This window comes from Mercurialis annua, linkage group LG4, assembly GCF_937616625.2.
Source record: "Mercurialis annua linkage group LG4, ddMerAnnu1.2, whole genome shotgun sequence".
In the NCBI taxonomy this organism is placed as follows: Eukaryota; Viridiplantae; Streptophyta; class Magnoliopsida; order Malpighiales; family Euphorbiaceae; genus Mercurialis; species Mercurialis annua.
In genome coordinates, this window is record NC_065573.1 from 28,177,695 (window position 1) to 28,196,380 (window position 18,686).

The 18,686-nt window shown below is 30.9% G+C and overlaps 2 protein-coding genes across 3 annotated transcripts; one reads left to right on the forward strand and one right to left on the reverse strand.

Annotated features, from left to right (window-relative positions):
- Nucleotides 1-1,091: 1,091 nt before the first annotated feature.
- LOC126677815 (protein PIN-LIKES 3-like) lies at nt 1,092-3,727 on the reverse strand. The gene is made up of 10 exons (XM_050372609.2): nt 3,526-3,727; nt 3,287-3,430; nt 3,114-3,193; nt 2,897-3,021; nt 2,694-2,815; nt 2,365-2,562; nt 2,185-2,289; nt 1,992-2,092; nt 1,854-1,906; nt 1,092-1,782 (listed from the first exon to the last, which is right to left on the reverse strand). The coding sequence occupies exons 2-10, from the start codon at nt 3,419-3,421 to the stop codon at nt 1,469-1,471; spliced, it is 1,233 nt and encodes a 410-aa protein (XP_050228566.1). The 5' UTR covers nt 3,422-3,430; nt 3,526-3,727; the 3' UTR covers nt 1,092-1,468.
- A 5,821-nt stretch (nt 3,728-9,548) lies between these two features.
- LOC126677339 (AT-rich interactive domain-containing protein 5-like) lies at nt 9,549-18,596 on the forward strand. Of its 2 annotated transcripts, none has more exons than XM_050371902.2 (13): nt 9,549-9,755; nt 10,467-11,601; nt 11,699-11,738; nt 12,886-12,938; nt 13,800-13,845; nt 14,541-14,630; nt 15,515-15,598; nt 16,158-16,209; nt 16,298-16,373; nt 17,543-17,609; nt 17,689-17,739; nt 18,075-18,167; nt 18,263-18,596. In XM_050371902.2, exons 2-13 carry the CDS (start codon nt 10,469-10,471, stop codon nt 18,362-18,364), a joined length of 1,887 nt encoding a protein of 628 aa, XP_050227859.1. In that variant the 5' UTR covers nt 9,549-9,755; nt 10,467-10,468; the 3' UTR covers nt 18,365-18,596. The 2 variants fall into 2 exon arrangements, with proteins under 2 accessions (XP_050227859.1, XP_050227858.1); XM_050371901.2 differs by having other exon boundaries at nt 10,469-11,601; nt 15,515-15,619.
- The last annotated feature ends 90 nt before the right edge of the window (nt 18,597-18,686 follow it).

Sequence of the window (18,686 nt, forward strand, 5' to 3'; positions counted from 1 at the left end):
TGATGACGGCGGCGAAGGATGAGATTTAGGTGATGGGTTAGAAGAAGAAGAAGAAGAAGAAATTAATCAGGTTAGATTAGATTATTTAGTATTTTAAGTGTTTAATTAGAGTTAATTTTGAATAATTATAATTTATTATAAGTGTAATTAGAATTAATTAGGGAAAAGGGCAGAAAAGGCCCCAATTTTATAGTAATTAAATTTTAAATTAAATAGGATTAATTAGTGTTTTAATTAAGATTAATTAGAGTTAATTAGGATTAATTTTTAAAATTTGGCTATTCCGCTCTCTTTTTTGGTCAAAAGGGTGAAACCGATCCGGTTTTGCATAGTTGTGGGTGAATTAATCCGGTTTTGCAAGGTTGGACTTATTTGATCTTTCGTGCCAAATATAGGGGGTGAATTGAACCTTCACTCAATCTTGTTTATATAACATAAGAGTACAGGGATCTTATTTGTATTAAAATATAAATATAGGAACATAATTGTTACATATCAAACTATGAAAATAAATTTGCACTCTCACTAACTGCTTCAAATTTTGTTTTTACCATCTCACCCCTAAAAACATATCAAAATAAATCCATAAAAATGGATTTTGCTATAAATTTTTATAAAAATTTCCCTTAAGTTACTCTTATCAAATTTAGCTATAAAATTTTAAACCAATCAATGAAAACTAAACATTTAAATTTGAAAAATAAAATATTATAATAAAAATTTACTTTACAATTTTGAAAAGAAAAAGTGATACAAGCAACTTATATAAACTTTATAGTAAGTTATCATTTAGAAAATAGACTTTTTTATGGGATAATATCTTTCAAAAAATAGATGGCTAAACTCATTTGAAAATCCCTGTACTTTATATTTTTTTTCGATTTTCAAATCTTTTTTTAGTTTTTTTACTTACATTTTTTTTCCTCCAGTCATATAAAAGGACATAAAAATTGAAAAATAAATAAGTAGAGAGACCAAGTAATACAAAATTGAAGTATAAAGACCTCCGAAAAAAAAAATACAAAAACCTAGGGTTTGGCCAAAATAGAACGACATAAATTTGACATGAAGAAAACAATGACAGTCAAGCATGAATGAAAGGCGATTCATATCAAAACATCATTACAAAACATTAGTATTACAACTACATTATATATCTCCTAGTTACATCCTCACTAAAATTTCCGTCATTACAACTATCTCCTAGTTACATATTTAACCATTTGAACACAGTATCAGAATTTAAAACCTATCTATTCTTGAATACTTTGTATTTTCTGCTCTTCCAAACAAAACAAATTGCAGCTGCAAGCACTCTTCTGACTCTGCAAGGAACTCTCTTTGTGAACCAAGAGGTTTCTCTTCTCCAGCTCATAATGTTGCTTGTAAATTTACACAAATACAAAATTTGTTGCTATATTATGCCTTGTAATTCTCAAGGTATGATACAAGTTGAATTGGTGTCAGATTATGTGACCATCCACAAGAAAAAAGTCGACCATAGCGTAAGAGAAACCGACGCCAAACCATACGTCCACAGCAGTATCACAGAACATTCATTCTGTCCGATCCCAAACAATTGGGTCATCGTACCAATGTTCATTGCTGGTGGAACAGCAAATTGCAGCAGAAGGATAAATTGGTATAGTGGATCCGCCGAACTCACCAGACCAAACCGAACTGCATTTTTAACAGTCACAATCCCTACTAGAGGAAGCAACACATACCGAACTGCTAGTATTCCAAATATCAGCGATAACCGAATTCCTGACACTTTTAGACCTGCATGGAATTACTACCATCAAAGATTTTATCAAACTTACTGACCGAATATTTTAATTGTATCTGCGTACCTTTAAGAAGGTTTCCTCCAATTATGAGTGTCACAATTGGGATAGCTGCATCCCTGAAAGAAAATACACAGAATGAATGAAGAAACATGCCTGCTTTGTGCTTGCTTAGTATTCTATAGCTTAAATTCTATGTAATACCCAACAAAAGAGGCCGAGTCTTCAAGTATGTGGAGAGGAGCATTAGAACCAACAAACAAATTTCGAATTTGAGGGACTGCTCCGATGATAAACCCCATAATCTATGTCATATAATGCAGCGGGATAATCAAGTTGAATTTCAGAACAGAGTCAATATCTATAAATTATGTGATGTTTAGAACATGAAATGTACCGCTCCTGTAGTAGACGGTGCAAATATTGCCTTGAGATTAAGTTTTTTTGAGATCATCCCTATGCATTTTTTGATCTTATCCGCCAACTGTGTCCATGACAAACTCTACAATGTGAAAAATTTAATCAGACCGTTTCCTACAAGACTGCATATTCGTTCAAACTAAGATGAAAAAGGAACCTTAACAATTTTCTCAGACTCTGTCGCGGGATGCAGTAAAGCAATAGTAATTTCAGCAGAATTGGGGTGTTCTTTGGAAGGAAGAGGATCTCCTTTTGGTGTTGCTTGAGTGTTTTTGATTATAACATCACCATTGATCTCATTTGCTGAGATTCTCATCATGTTATAAACATAGGACCACATGTAAACCGCGCCTATCTGAAGCACAAAAAAGAAATTCATGTATATGATATACTAATAGTAGTAACCATACTAATTCCTTACTTTTCTTAAGCTCGTCGGAAAATCTAAAAATAAATTCATGAATCGCGAACTTAATGACATCATACCGCCATAGAGAGTGAAGCATAAGCTAATCCATAAGCCTGGCAAACTTGAGGTGCCCCAAAAGGGCTGCCTGTCTCTTTGCAGAGCGCCGGGACAATAATCAAAGGCAAATTCCCCATGTTTCCTGTTACAAAAACCTCAATAGATTGCGGATTCATACACAAACAAGACGATGCCAATTAAAAAGAAAGAAAATAGTAAATACCTGCTGCACAACAACCCAATACAAGGCCTTTTAAATGCTTAGGAGCCCCTGTGATTTTAATAAGAATCCAACCAAGTGCCGAACCAACGATGAAGGTAATAAGGATATTAACCGGCATAAACCACCTGCATTAATTCATAAACTTGTTCTTCAATTGGATTCAAACATAGAAGCAATGGAATTGAAAATCAGGCTCAGACTAATAAATACTACTCACAGCAGTTTAATGCTTTCAAAAGTGATTGTTCTAGCCAAGTTGCCGCCTACTAGAGCAGGATTAAGTACATAAAAAACAAGCTGCACCACACCAACATATATAAGAATTAGAATTGAGATGTCACCACCATGATGAACAGATTATAAGCTTATTGAGGAAGCTAAAAAGGTTACTTGATTGATATACTTCCTTGCATCCTCACCCAACACATTCACACCATCCAAAGCTAAAACAGAACCAAGTGCTGTGATTATCAGTACTTTCAAAACCGGCATTGAAGCAATGCCAAATAGATGCACTATCCTCATATTACTTCCCTGTTATTCAACAAATTAACCAAAATTAACCCAAAAACACAAATTAAACCAATATATTATTAATGATAAGAAGAAACAAATGATCTGGAACTTACTACTGTTTCTGTGTATGTTTATATACTTGAAACTAAAATCGAGATTACTAAACAAGAAAAGGAAAAAGCTTCAAGATCACTATGGAATGGATCCAACAGTGTTGATATAGAGATAAATGAAAAACCGTGGTGAAGTTTAAAGGACATGGGCGTGGGAGTGGGCGTAAAATGAAAAATACAGTACATAATTTACTAATAGATTATCAAAAAAAAAAAAAATTACTAATAGAAAGAGTCCCAAAGTTTTAGACTTGTTCAATATTTTATTTTATTTACAACCAAAAGTCAGAAAAACTAAACTGTCTGAGGAGTTTCGATATGATAGAGATAGAGATTGAGAAATAATAATTAAAAAAAGTTATTTTGAAAGAAGCAAACTTAGACAATCTAGGATACATTACACAGATAGATAAGCAAAATAAGTCAAAAGGTGCTGAGAAGCCCTTAAACTATTTGTCAAGGAATATTTAAATCTTTTAACTTCAATTACATTCGATTCGGTCCTTTAAATTGGCAAAAATTCAGTTTCTACATAATATATCTAGGCCTAATGTCCCAAAAGATCTCGACCTTTAGTCTGTTTTCAATGTCAATTTGACATTGTAAAATTGTCAATTGTATCCAAATTCACATAAGTCATTTATTTTGAATTTTATAAATGAAAAAGAGTTCAAATAAATCATTTTTAAGGATTATTTTGAATTTTTTCGAATGGAAAAGAGTTCAATTTATAAAATTAGATACAATTGAAACTCAAATGTGTTATTTAAAAAAAATATTAATTACTCTTTATATTCTCTTTTAATTGTTATTTTTTAAATTTTTATTTTATTTAAAAAAAATGTTCATTTTAAAATTTAATAAGAAATGTTAAAACAATATCCATTATTGCCTGTTACTTTAGTTGGTGGATTAGAGATAGTACTTATTAACATACTAATTTTTAATATATTTATACATGACTAGTCCTGTCATTGAAATAAAGACTTAAATGGATCAAAAATTATCAATTTTCACATGTTTTTGATATTTAATATAATATTTTAATTATATTAAAAAGTACGTGAACTTTAAAAATGTTGCAATTAAAAATACCGACACTGTTTTGGATGTGAAACGACACCGTTTAAAATGTAAAATGACATTATTTTGCAAAGAAAACACACATATGGTTTTAATTGTAAAAAATTGAGAAGTTCATGTTAAATATGTCAAAATTAAAAAAAAATATCAAACACACACGAAAATTTATGATTTTTGATGCATGTAAGCTTTAAATAAATTCTAATAATTTTTTAATATTGTTAAAAAGCGGCACTTAAGAGGGAACATACATATGGTTTCATGTCGTGTTATGTGATATGATAACTAATAATTATATTATTAGAGGACATATTTGTTTCGAATATTTAAATTTAAGGGTCAGGTCTAACTGAAATGAAGTTTAATGGTTTAAAGATTCTTAGGAAGTCATCTTAAGGGCTTATTTAAACCTTTTGCCGACAAAAATTAGCAGATTTTTTGCCTGATAGGCGCCATCAGATTGGGGGCCACTTTGTCAACTTTTACATGCATGCCTTAATTGAAAGTTGTTCCGATTGTTATTGTCAGCCGACTTCAAATCAAACTAGTATTATTATTTATACATTTTGGCTTAAACGCATAAAAATTAACAACTTTTGCCTATTTTTGATAAGAATTTTTAATTTTGGTAAATAACTATATGAACTTTTCAATGTTTTCAATTAAAATCATATTTGCGTTTCTTTTAAAAAGCGGTGTCATTTTACATCCAAAACGATATCAGTGTTTAAATTGCAAAAACTGAAAAGTTTTTCCATCTTTTTGGCCAAAAATAAAAAAAAGTTATATTAAAAATGCAAAACGACAAAAGTTTGTGATTTTTGGTGCATTAAGACTAACATTTTTAAAAACCCATCTCTTTCGCAGTTTTTCTTTACTACATGTAAAAATAGTAGTGTAATTATTTTAATTTTGTTTTACAATGAGAACTCCTCAGCCGAAACTTAAAATTATTGCCAATGACTTAATGCCTGCAAGTCCACAAATCTAGCGAATTTGGTTATAATAGCCAGCAGCTCAGCTTCAATTGTTCAATTTAATAGAAAGAGTGTTAGCCGGGGTTTGACCCGCGACCATGACATCCGAATAGCTGAGGTTTGACGTTGAGCATACTTATTATTTTTTATCTTACACATATTTTCATATTTTAATTTTAATTATTAAATTATATTGTTTTGGAGTATTTTATAATTTTTCAGTGTTGAATAATATACATATATTAATAAGTGTTTTTGAAAAATAACAAATTCAAAGAGCAACACCTCTATAATTGATATTTAATCTATTTTTAAGATAAATATTAATTTGCTTTAAAATAATATATTTTTTCAAAAAATAAATTATTCATAAAGTTGTTTATTCAATAATAACAATTAATTTTATGTGATTTGTTTGTTAGTTTCATAAAAAAAAATTAAACTTAATTTATTAAAATTTAAAATTATAATATTTTCATTAAATTATTAAAACAAATAATTTTTATAATTAATTATCTTTTGTAAATAATTTAACTAGAAATATAGAATACATCTAAATTTTGCTAAAAAAAATCAATTAAAAAAAAACAAAATCTCACTACCTAAAAAATTAATTATTATTTATTTCAAAGTATATTTTAGTTTCCTAATATACTTCCCCAATCAAAGCTAAAGAAAAACAGTTTCAACATTCTTAAATATATAAAGTAATACCCCTTAAATAAAATACAAATATTTTAGTTCCACACCGCACCTTCCTTTTCTGTGATCTTCTTTTTTCTCTCTACATATAAATACAGATGGCTTATCCCCTTAAAATCCCCCCACCTTTTACCCCCAATTCGTTTGCACCCTCACGTTGTAAAACCACCAAATATACCCAAATTATGACCTTTCACTTTCAATTGTACCCTCAAGCATTAAATTGACCTCTTTTCACTTGAAAAATGTTCAAATCAATACTTTAAATTTTAACATATATTCTAAAATAGGATTTAATATTTTATTTAAAACAACAATAAACCTATTTTTTCAAGTGAAATGAGATCAATTTAATGTTTGAGGGTGCAATTGAAAGTGAAAGGTCGTAATTTGGGTATATTTGGTGGTTTTGCAACGTGAGGGTGCAAACGAATTGGGGATAAAAGGTGAGGGTTTTTTAAGGGGATAAGCCAATACAGATTGATCTTCTTTTCTCATTTTATTTAATTTTGTACGTTCAGTACGGCTGCTGCCTGCACCTTCCCTTTTGTAATTTGCATAATGCAACAACAAATAAAAGTAGTTTTCCATGAATTAATACAGTCCTGCCTTCATTTTGCTAATTATTTTATAACTTAATTTAGGAATTTGAGATAAATGGTTGAAATGATTAACAACAAAATCGAATCAAATTGATCAAAACTGAAATAAAATTTAGCTGTTCGGTTTAGTTTCGATCATGTTTAACATAAGTATTTAGTTTATTCGCTTCCGTTATAATTAAAAAATAAACTTATCACAACTGAACTGGCTGAATTTTAAAACTATGTCAATTAGAAGTGTCACTTTCTTTTTTCTGCTTTGTTCGTTTTTTTTTTCAACTTTCAACTATAATTATGCATGTTGATAAGTGTAAACCATGTATTGTTGATACAAATATAAAAATAAGACACTTGAATACTGACATGTAATGATATTAATTTAACAATTTTTATATTAAAAATACAATTTTATATCTAAAACGTCATATTTTTAACAATTTAAAAACGAAAAATGCTGGTTAAATGAAGTGTTTCTTACTAAATTAAACATTTTTTCATTTTTCTTTCAATTATGTAATAAATTTATTTGTTTTTATAGAAAAGGAGAAGTCATTAATGTGTAATTGAATCAATTTCGCTCACGAACTACTCAAATCTCGGCTCAATAAATTGACTTGGTCTAGAACTTTTAAGGCTTGTTTAGCAAATGAATGAATCTCAATCTTTGTGATACTCGATTTGAAAGTTCGCGAGTAAACTCATTTATATATTTATATGCTAAATTGATATATTATTATTTTAATTTAAAACGTTAAATATTAATTCATATATTTTTCTGTTAAAAATATATGTAAAATATATAATTTCAATTTATTTATACATATCAAGAAATATAGTATTAAATTTTTTATTAAATAATTCAGTTTTATTTAAATTTATTAAATTAAAATGATAAACTTGTGAGCTTTCAATAAGCTCGAAAATACTCGAAATTCAGGTCAAAAATAAACTATTCAACTTTATTTTTTTCAATATTCGACTTGACTCGACTTGTTTACAACCCTAAAAGTAAGGAAAAGATATGCAGACGGTCCTTATTCTAAATGCCCATTCTCAACCTTCTTTATAAGCTTTTTACTTATTCTTGTTTTTGTTGAACATGCAAAAATAATATATTTAAAATACAAGTATTTTTAAAGTATTTAATACATATTTGTTCTATATTTTTTATAAATAAAAATGTAAAAATGATTTTTTAAATTTTTTTGCAAGTAAAGATGAACTTTATGGGTTTAAAACATACCTTTAAAAACCAAATAAATTTTTGAGTAGTTTTGTGGTTACTAGAACAAAATTGTTTCCTCTGTTCATATTTATTAGTCTATATTTTTTTATACATATTAAAAATACATTAACTTTTATTAATTTATATTATTTTATACCTCTCGTTATATTTCTTGACTATCAAAATATAATTTTTTATGTTTTGTTAAATACAAAAGGACATGACATATCATGAAATGCTATAAATTTTTGTATTGAAAATACAATTGAATTAAATATTCAGTAAATTAAACTCATTAATTTTGAGACTAAAAGAGAAAAATATATATTTAAAATATAAACAAAATATATTTTTGTAGATATAAAAATAAAATAAAATGGTCATTAAAATATAACAAATGAAATATATTTTATATAAATTGTCATAAAAATAATATTTAAATTTGGTCAGGGTTAATATCCAGGCCCATAAAAAGTATAGGTGTCACCAGTTAAAATAGAAGAGGCCCATGTTACTAATTTTATGGGATTATGAAAAAAGTACATAAAATTTTAATTTTTTTTATAAAAATATCCGTAAACTTTTTTCATTTATAAAAATATCGAATTATTTAAAATTATTTACAAAACTACCAAAAAATGAAAATCATTAATAAAAATACGATGTGTATAATGTCGGTAGAATTATGGTATAATTTCGGTATATTAAAACTATAAACTAGAGAATTTAAAAATAGTAATTGGTTTATTATATGTATAATTTCAGTATATTTTTGGTTTATAAATAATAATTTTTTATATATTGTCTAGTTGATAACATATACAATTTTGCATGTATTTTTCATTATAGTTGGTAATAAACTAGAGAGTTTGTATATTGTTGCTATGATTTTAATATATTGTTTGTTTAATTTTCAGTATACGATGCGGTGTAATGTTGGTGTAATTTTTATCTAATATTAATAAACTTTTAGTATAGTTTGATGTGTATTACTCTTGGTATATTGTTGGTATAATTTTTATATATTATAATTTAATTTTTAATATACGATTTCATATAATTTTGGTAAATTTTTTATTTTTTATTAATAAAATTTCAATATATTCTAATATGTATACTGTTAATATAATGTTGGTAGAATGTTAGTATATTTTTAGTTTATTAGTATGCTTACATTATATCAACAATATACTCCGTATGTTTGTAATTATTTATTATTTTTTAATATTTTTATAAATATTTTTAAATCAATTGGAATTTTGTAAATAAAGAAATCAACATGTATTTTTATATATATATATTTTTTTTTGATAAATGGTGTAACTTCCTCTAATTTTTTAGGTGGGTTGGGCCTTTAGTAGCTGAAGAGAGGGTCGACGTCGTTTAAGCGAGTCTATAAAGCTGAGAAATAGTTTACCTCTACGCTACACGTGTGAAGTCGATCGACCGTGCTGTTTTTTTGTTGAAACGAAATAAGAAAAAACATCACCAACTAACCAATTTAATTCACCGATTGAATTGGAGGGATTTTACATATTCAACTTTTTTAGGGTTTATTTAATTTTCATCTCCAATTCCAATTTTGTTCTTTTCAATTCAACTGCAAGCTCAACTTCCAAGTCTTTTCAATTTATTTCAGAGGTAAGCTACAATTTCATTCCCTCGCATTTTTGAAATTATTTTTATTAATATTCTACATTTTTATTCTTTAGAGAAAACCATGATTAGGGTTTTGGAACTGTAATTGCATAATAAATTGTTATTCGCTTATGAGCATTGCATATTGAATTGTATTATTTAGCGATTTGAATGAGATGCATTCTATGTAGCTCCGGAAATGGAAACGGGAAACAAAAATGACATGAAATGGACACCGGAAAGCAGTTTTTTTTAAACAAGGACACGAATTGTGGGGGAAACGTGTAAATATAAAAATATAGGGATATATTAATAATATTAAAAATTATAAAATGCTATATATATTAAGTTTTATTTATATATTTGTGCCAATTAATACAATAAATCAAACATCATTAAACTGAAAAAAAATAAGAAATAAGATTTATTGTAGGCAATGTGAATAATAAAAATTGTGGGTAATTGATTAAAAAAATTATTTCTTGAGAATTTTCTAGGGTTTTTCTACAACTGCCTAACTATAGTTATTTGCCAAAACGGCCCGAAACATTTCCTTATGATTTTCCGGTTTCCGAAACATTTTCAAAACGGACATGCAATTTTATCAAAGTTTCCGTGCTTTGCATTTGTCCTGTTATGTCTGGTAAATTCTGTTCTTTCTTTTTTATCTAAACCGAAGGTTTTATTTCCCTTTCTGTTTGGCTGTTGAATTAGAGATGGACAATGCCAAAGAAAATGAGGATGACTCGATACAGCCTTTACCAATTTCTGATGCACATCAAGCTGACCACCCTGTCCCTCTTATCCTGGATGAACCAATCTCTTTCGAAAATCAGCATTCTTCATCTGTGATTGATGTAGCTGTCAACCATAATAATGCGGAGTTGGAATTTACTCTGCCACAATCTCAATCTGAGCCACCTTCTATGGATAATGACAATTCCGAGTCTAAGTCTAGTCCGCATTTATCTCACCCTGAGCCAGCACTCCTTGCTGATAACAAGGCTGACGATCATCAACAATTGCAGACTGATAACAGTGCAGACTTGAAGACAAATACTCAACAACCTGAAATTGAATCTGCTCTTAGTATTAATGATATGGAATTGAACCCTAGTCCGCAACAGCATCAGGCTGGAGCAGTCGCCGATTATGACAATGAAGAGTTGAAGACGAGTCCTCAAAAACCTCAAATTGAGGCTGTCCCTCGTGATGAAGATTGTATTTCAAGTCCTTTAGAACCTCAGACTGAGACAACCCACAGTGATAGCATTGTGGAGTTGAAACCAGGTCCAGAACAACCTCATCAAGGCTCTCCTTCTCCTGCTCCTTCGGATGATAATAGAAGTTTACTTAAGCCTGAAATTGAACCTCCCACAGAGGAAAATAATGAAGCCAATGAAAATTCAGATTGTAAAACTGAAACATGTGGAGTAGATGGCTCCAACAATTCAACAATTAATACTGATACTGCTAAGCTCACGGCAGATGCTAAATCCGAACCTTCTCAAGTACCAGAAAATGGATCTGATCATCATACTGACACAACCCTTAAAGAACATGATGGACCTGATACACCTCTTGCAGAAGCTGCTAGCATTAAAGCTGAACTTGACAACAAGGAGGAATTGGAGAATGGAGAGAATAAAGAGGACACTGCTTCACCCAAAATAAATGGCAGCTCAACCGCGAAGCACTCATTTCTTTTAGGAGATGATCATGATGGCAGTGAGTCAGGTACAGAAGAGGAACAATGGGCTTTTATGAAGGAGCTTGAAATTTTCTTTAGGGAAAGGAGCATTGAGTTCAAGCCTCCAAAGTTTTATGGAGAGGGATTAAATTGTCTGAAGTAAGTTAGTGCAGAATATGAAATTACAACGCTGTTCTGTTAATTACATGTTACAAAAAACATTTTAATCTAATTATGTGCTTTCTCTGGTGATAAGGTTGTGGAGATCAGTTATGAGATTGGGTGGTTATGATAAGGTTTGTATTTTTTTTTTCACAACTCAAGTTTAACATGTTTTGTTTTCATATTGATTGTCTATTAATTCCTGTGCAATCAATTGTGCTTTGCTTTCACTGGTGAAGTTAATGAACTTAACTCTGATGGACCCAACATAGCATTCTGCCAATATGTGAGTGTACTTGACAGAAATGTATTCTCAGGTGCATTTCTCACACACTAAGGCTGAAGCTGATATCAGGATGTAATTCATTTTGTACTAATGATTAGCTAGACAGTCACACACATGCACAATTGTATGATTTGATTCTTCTAAAAAGATCAGCTGATTTTCTTGTCGAATACGATTCGTAGTAGCTTCATTAATAGGCTCACAATTCGACTTTGATCGTTATGGATTAGTACCGTGAGCTAGGTGGGGAATTTTTTCGGTCATGCAGTCAGGAATTTTAGCCAATTTTGTTTGAGAAACTTAATCGTTGTGATCCTTATACATTAAAGGAGAACATGGTACATGATTTTTACCAGCGTTTGGGAGCTAGAAAGTTTCATTAAATTATGAAGTTCAATTAATTGACATGTTGGATTTGTTTTATTTTTGTCAATCCAGTACAAGACTGATTCTGGGAGTAGAAGTAAGAATCACATTTTGTTGATTGGCTTTCTCAGAAAAGAAGAAAAGGGTATACAATGCTTGAAAATATTTAACTGAGAATAAATGAATAAATTAATTAGTCTATTTCCAGTGATGAACATGAACTTAACTTGTATTTGGTCACACCTAGACAGTAATAAAGAGATGAAAACCCATCATATGTTATCTATTTATAAATTCTTTTGTTTTAATTGTCTATGAATAATAATATTGGGAAATATTTATTAGTGGTGATTGATCGAGTTGATAGAGGAGCAATCATTTCTCTTGAATAACTTCATGTATTCTGTTGAAATCTTTGCCTGCTGTAATATTTAGTGGCAGTGCTTGAGAGTTCATGGTTTGACATTTTTGTTTATGCAGAATTGAATGTTTGAAATATAGAGATATAGTGTCAACTTTAAGCTTTTGATTTTTGTTGTGCGTTTAGCAACTGCCTGCAATATTGCATTCATCTATTTTTTTCAGAGGTGGTGTCTAACATACTCATAACTGGTTTCTTTGATATTCAGGTGACTTCATGTAAATTTTGGCGGCAAGTCGGAGAGTCCTTCAAACCCCCAAAGTAAGGGATAGTTTGTTTTTCTGTTACATTTAGATCTGGTAATCAACTAAAGTTAATAAGCTAACTATTTCTTGCATGCAATCCCCAAGGAAGAGATCATAAGTTTATTAATTTGAAGAATAATATGCTAGTATGAACATTGGAAATCAATTTTCTTATATAGATCATGTATGTAGGTTAATCAATTTTAGAACTGTGGAATTGTAGAATGAATTTCTAAAAAAATTTGGAATTTGTATATGTAGGTGTGAGGGTGAGGTTTTACATGATAAACTTGTGTCACATTTATTAAGTTTCATAACTGTTAATATCTTGTTAATTTATTTATTTATTTTGACCAAAACTGATCTCAATTTTTTTTGTCTAGTAGTCTCATCAACAACCCTTTTTATAGCTTGTCTCTGCTCTATTTATTGGTGCCTTGGAGTGTACTTTTGCATCTCATTTTTATGTTAAACCAATTTCAAATACTTTTAATAATGGAGGATGTAAGAGGTAATCTAAACATCTTCCATATAGTAATAATTTTGTTTCATAAGTACTAAAATGAAATTGCAGATACACATAGTAATAATTTTGTTTCATAAGTACTAAAATGAAATTGCAATTCTTTAGAGGGAGAGAGTTTCTTTTTATTGCATTTGAACAAAAAGCAATAAACTGAAGGAAGCCTAGGCAATCTAGTAATTGCATTTCATTTGCATAGAATTGCATTATTTAAGTGCTGCTGTCTTTTAGACATATTACTCTACTGATTTACAAAAAGCAGAAGATACTTATTCTAGACAAATTTATCTTAAGAAATTTCTGACAGATTTGACTTAAAATCAATAAATTTTGACCGTTCTTTTCCCTCTGCAGGACATGCACTACTGTTTCATGGACATTTCGTGGATTTTATGAGAAGGTGATTCAGGGTTTCACTGTCAGAATGTGCATCTCTTCAGTTCTTTGCATATGTTTGTTGTTCCGCGCTTTATGTCTTACTGGTGGTTTAATTTCAATCTCTTGTACATGCACATATACAACTTATCTCTTCCCATAATAATTAAGTGTAGAGTTGTATTCCTATTTATCTTTCACTTCTAGTCCTAATTCAGAAATGCAATTCTCGTTAGGAAAGATGCAAGTTCAGAGGCAAAAAAAGAGTTAAAGAATAATTTTTTCAGAATTTTTGTGTTCAAATTAGCTGACTGTAAAAGTAAGGACTAAACTGGCCCCTGAAAAGTAATTTTGGGACTAATTTTCCCTCTCTCATAGTTTTGTGTGTGTGTGTGCCGCACACCCGTGTGTCATGTTTGGGGTTGGGGGGAGGTAGAGGGGAGGGATTGTCATTAAAAGTGCCAAACAATGTTTGTGAAGTCGGCATGTTTATTGTGGTGGTTGACTGAAAAACATAAAGATAATTTGAATAGATCTATGGCAAATGGGATTTAAATCCCTATCTGTATTGGTTACCTGCGACAACTCTGAGTTTTTGTGACTTAAGCTATACAGAAACTGTTTGCTTATATTATTTGGTACATGCTTTTACTTCGTATACCTTAATTATGTTCAAATTATGCCATATATTTTAATTTGTTTCTACTTCTGCATTTTCAGACTCTTCTCGACTATGAGAGGCATAAAACAAGTGGCGGCGAGCTTATTTTACCCGTTATTAACTCAGAGCCGGTGGTAGTGGACAATCAGGTATTCTACCTCTATTTCTATCAACGGTGAAACTTTTAATTCTATGTATTTAACTGATTTGCCAGTTTATTTAGTTTATGATTTGACTTTTTGTTATTGTCTCTTTTCTATTTGTGGCATGTGTTATGCTTTTTTACTTTAATTTGGAAAAATGTGAAGTCATACTTTATATAGTTGTAACGGTATATTGTGTACAGGTTTCTTGGTAATCTTTCCATGATGTCATTTAATTGGGGCATTTGTCATGTGTAGTTCTAGTCTCATTTATGTTTGTTCCAATATCATTGTTGACAACCTCTCATAGAATCTTTCAAGTAGATATGAATAATGGCTGAGGAAATGTGTGCTGAACTAAAGTAGTTGTATAACATATTCAGATAAGCAATCTGTCTTTGCAAATATATTAATTGTCAATTGTGTCTAATTTAATTTGGATTTCATTACCCTTTACTGAATCCAGAGAGAACTTCAGGTTCATAAAAATAGAAAGTGCAGCCAATAAATATTGCTTTGTACCTGATTTCATGGTTTGGGCGGGATTTGGAATAATCGGGTTGGTCAAATCTCTTGGATTATCATGCTTTTGAATGACTCCATATAATGTTTCATCTGATCATTGTCGTAATACCTATGCCATAATAGTTAGTTCTGGTATTTGATCTATTAATTCTAACAGGATGGCTTCTCTTTACCAAAAGGGTTGCAATTTGTTTTGTTTTCTCTGATGCATTAATATTTAATTGTTTCCAGCCAACATCTTTACAATTGCTGATGGGTTGGCTTTTTGCATCACTTAACCGAAAGTGTTCTGTTGCAATTTTCTTTCTCTCTTTTACCCATTAGTTGATACATTGCCAACATCTTTATAATTGCTGATGTGTCAGACATCTGGATCCGGTCGAGCACGGAGGGATGCTGCAGCACGAGCTATGCAGGGGTGGCACTCACGTCTGCTTGGTAATGGAGAAGTTAGTGATGCTATCATTAAGGTCCATTGAAGTTTTATTTTGTGCTGTTCTCTAAATTTCTGCAGATTCTTCTAATATAGTTTGTTATGGTCCTGAATTTGGGATCTTGTCATGGGGTTAAGGTTATAGGATTATAGTAATAGAACCCTTCAATCTCTCGCTAGTTTAGGGCTTGTTGGATAGAACCATGTAATCTCTAGAGTTGTATGAACTCCAAACCTTTTTCTTAAATTGTCTGCTTGTTTTATGTTATAGGAATTATGGGTTTATATAGTTACGTTAGGAGAGGATGGGCTAACTTGCAACTCTTGAGCCCTAGTTGCAAAAATGTACTAGCAAGAAATCTGAATAAGTAAGACCTTAAGAATTCTAAAAAAAAAAAAAGCAAGACCTTAAGAATAAATTGCAATAACTAAAAAGGAAAGGAAATTTAGGAAATTGATCTTGTCTTCTTATTTAAATATATCCTGTAAATCGAGATTGATTTGGGGATTGAGTGGCTATTTGCAGCAGAAACAAAGATATTAATGTGAACGATGACATTTTCTTTATTTTACAGGAAAAGGATTCTGCACCTCTGCAAAAGCGTGATAAACAGCATAAAACTCTTGGTATGTGACAGCTATTGCTTATCTGATTGCTTTTTGATTTTGTAAATGGCTTAAACCAGTTCCTTAATTAGATTTGTATTGTTCTCAGGTTTACTAAAGCGCAAGAAACCATCTTACATGGAGGATGCTGTCAAAGCTGCACGTGCTAAAACATCTAAACCTCAGTTAAGATCCTTGTAACTTTTTTTGTCCATTTTCCTCCCAAGAATCTTTATCTATTGATAGTGATGTTTATGATAAGTGTGATGTGAACGCCCAATATATGGACATTGAACTCGGAATCTATATATGTGGAAAAGAACCTTAGGATTGTCTTGAAATTTGATTGAAGCGACTTAAACCCTAACCAAACCTGTTTTAAAAGTTAAAACTTAGAATTATAAATTTGATAGAGCTCCTTAACCCAATAACAACTTGTGTTATTGAACCTTGGTAGAAATTTAACTGGATAAGCTTTCTAAGAGTTCAATGAAGAACCAAAAGAAATCTCCCATATGATCTGAATAACAATATTTTACTTCCCCAAAGGAGTAAGGTAAACTAATTGTGGAAGGATAAAGAAAATCCCTTTGACCCTTGGCAATTTTAACTCGGAAAACAACTCTTGTTACAGAAGAATCAAATCAATTGTATCGCGGACATTTGTATCTTAATTTGACTTTCCTTAAATGAAAAAACTCAAACAGAAAATAAGATTAAAAAACTTTGACTTTGAAAATTTAGATGTGCTGCGCGCAGAGACGAAACCAGGATTTATTTTTGGGAGGTGAAAAAGAAAAACGGATGGTTGGAGGGTATAAAAACTAGAACCGTTCTATTTTGGGGGGTGAAAAAGGGTTCTAAAAAAATTAGGGGATTTGCGCCGTAACTCCGTCCTTAGTAGCGCGGGCCGCAAGTGTCATGTCACAGCATGTTTTCCTGGCTACACACCCCGTGCGCTACAGCAGTGTTTCACGCCTCTGCATGCATCTGTGCAGGACAGAAACCTCAAAATGCTGTAACTTAAGCTAGAGATTTTCAAGTCACTTGATTTTCAATGTGTTGGAATCTCAAGCAGCCTAGTTTGCTTATTAAAACCTCTTCTTCAATCTGTATCTTTAGGGATGCGACAGATGTTATTAAATGTACAGAGGTCAGATCTGCTCATAAATATAGTCCATTTTGATGCCCGTTGCTGTTATATTTGCATTTTATAATTTAAAATAAACACCACTGGCTAGAAAACACCTCTTATTCATTTGAATGTCCGGCACTCCGGCTTCCCATCCACATTCATATCAAAATGTTTTGCATATGATCGTTTCATTATTTTAAACATTGTTTTTTTAAGTAGATTGGATGTAGAGGTGGTTGACTTGGGAGTTCCTGCTGATTGGGTGAAGATCAATGTACAGAGAACGGTAAGTTCTTTCATTACTCATCTAGAAGGAATAAGGATATCCATTATAGTTTGAATCTCATTAAGAAACAAATGTGCAGAAAGATTGTTTTGAGGTGTATGCTTTAGTGCCTGGACTTCTTCGGGAGGAGGTAAATAACTAATGTTCTTCTCCTGTCTTCTTTATATCGAGCAATTTCCTTTGTGAAATGTTATACCTTTATCATGCAGCAAGAACTGTAGTTATTATTTCATCATTAACTTATTTACAAGGTCCCCCAACTTCCAAAAATTATTGAAATTAGCACAGAACCTTTCCCCCTTCACAAAAATAGCCTCCCCACATCTAATGCATTTTGTGATTTGGCCCCCCCCTAATACAATAATCTTGGCTCCGACACTGTTTGTTTAGGAAATACTATAGAAATAGAATTTCCTAGTATGCTTGTGATGATTGTTATCGAGCAAAAGTGTTCTATGAATTCAGGTGCGTGTTCAATCAGATCCAGCAGGGCGACTGGTTATCAGCGGTGAACCTGAGCATCCTGATAATCCATGGGGGGTCACGCCATTCAAAAAGGTAAAATTTTGGAGTTCTGTAGATATAAAAACGGTCATTCGTGTGTATATTGTTGTAAGCTGTGATGAAATTTGGGATTTGTGACATAATGTTAGGTTGTGAGCTTACCTTCAAGGATTGACCCACATCAGACTTCAGCTGTGGTGACCCTGCATGGCCAACTATTTGTTCGGGTACCATTTGAGCACTCGGGCTAACAGTTTTTACTTAAATATGCTCCAAAAGAGGTTTACTAGTGGAATTGTATATTTTAGTTTGATACTATAATTTAGATAGGATGGGGCTTTCTTTTATTTGCCTGCTAATTAATTCTCTTTATTTAGTTAACACTGACTAATGCACACTAATGATAATTTTTGTAATCTACTCTATAACGTCTTTCCATTACTCTGTACCATAAATCTCTTTCAATGTCTTCTCATTCTTTCATGTCTACCAATCTACTGGGTTTTTTCGTTTTCTTGAAATAATGAAGGCTTGATCAATGAAAAAAAATCCTACCTTTTTTTTTCATTTATG

Bases quoted from the DNA above. Each gene is read 5' to 3' on its own strand.
- LOC126677339 (XM_050371901.2), top strand. From the start codon at position 10,469: ATGGACAATGCCAAAGAAAATGAGGATGACTCGATACAGCCTTTACCA. The intron at 14,631-15,514 runs GTATTCTACCTC...CTGATGTGTCAG, and splicing joins CGGTGGTAGTGGACAATCAG to ACATCTGGATCCGGTCGAGC. The intron at 16,374-17,542 runs GTTAAGATCCTT...TTTTTTAAGTAG, and splicing joins GCTAAAACATCTAAACCTCA to ATTGGATGTAGAGGTGGTTG.
- LOC126677815 (XM_050372609.2), bottom strand. From the start codon at position 3,421: ATGAGGATAGTGCATCTATTTGGCATTGCTTCAATGCCGGTTTTGAAA. The intron at 3,022-3,113 runs GTGAGTAGTATT...GAATTAATGCAG, and splicing joins TTTGAAAGCATTAAACTGCT to GTGGTTTATGCCGGTTAATA. The intron at 2,563-2,693 runs GTATGATGTCAT...TTTGTGCTTCAG, and splicing joins ATGCTTCACTCTCTATGGCG to ATAGGCGCGGTTTACATGTG.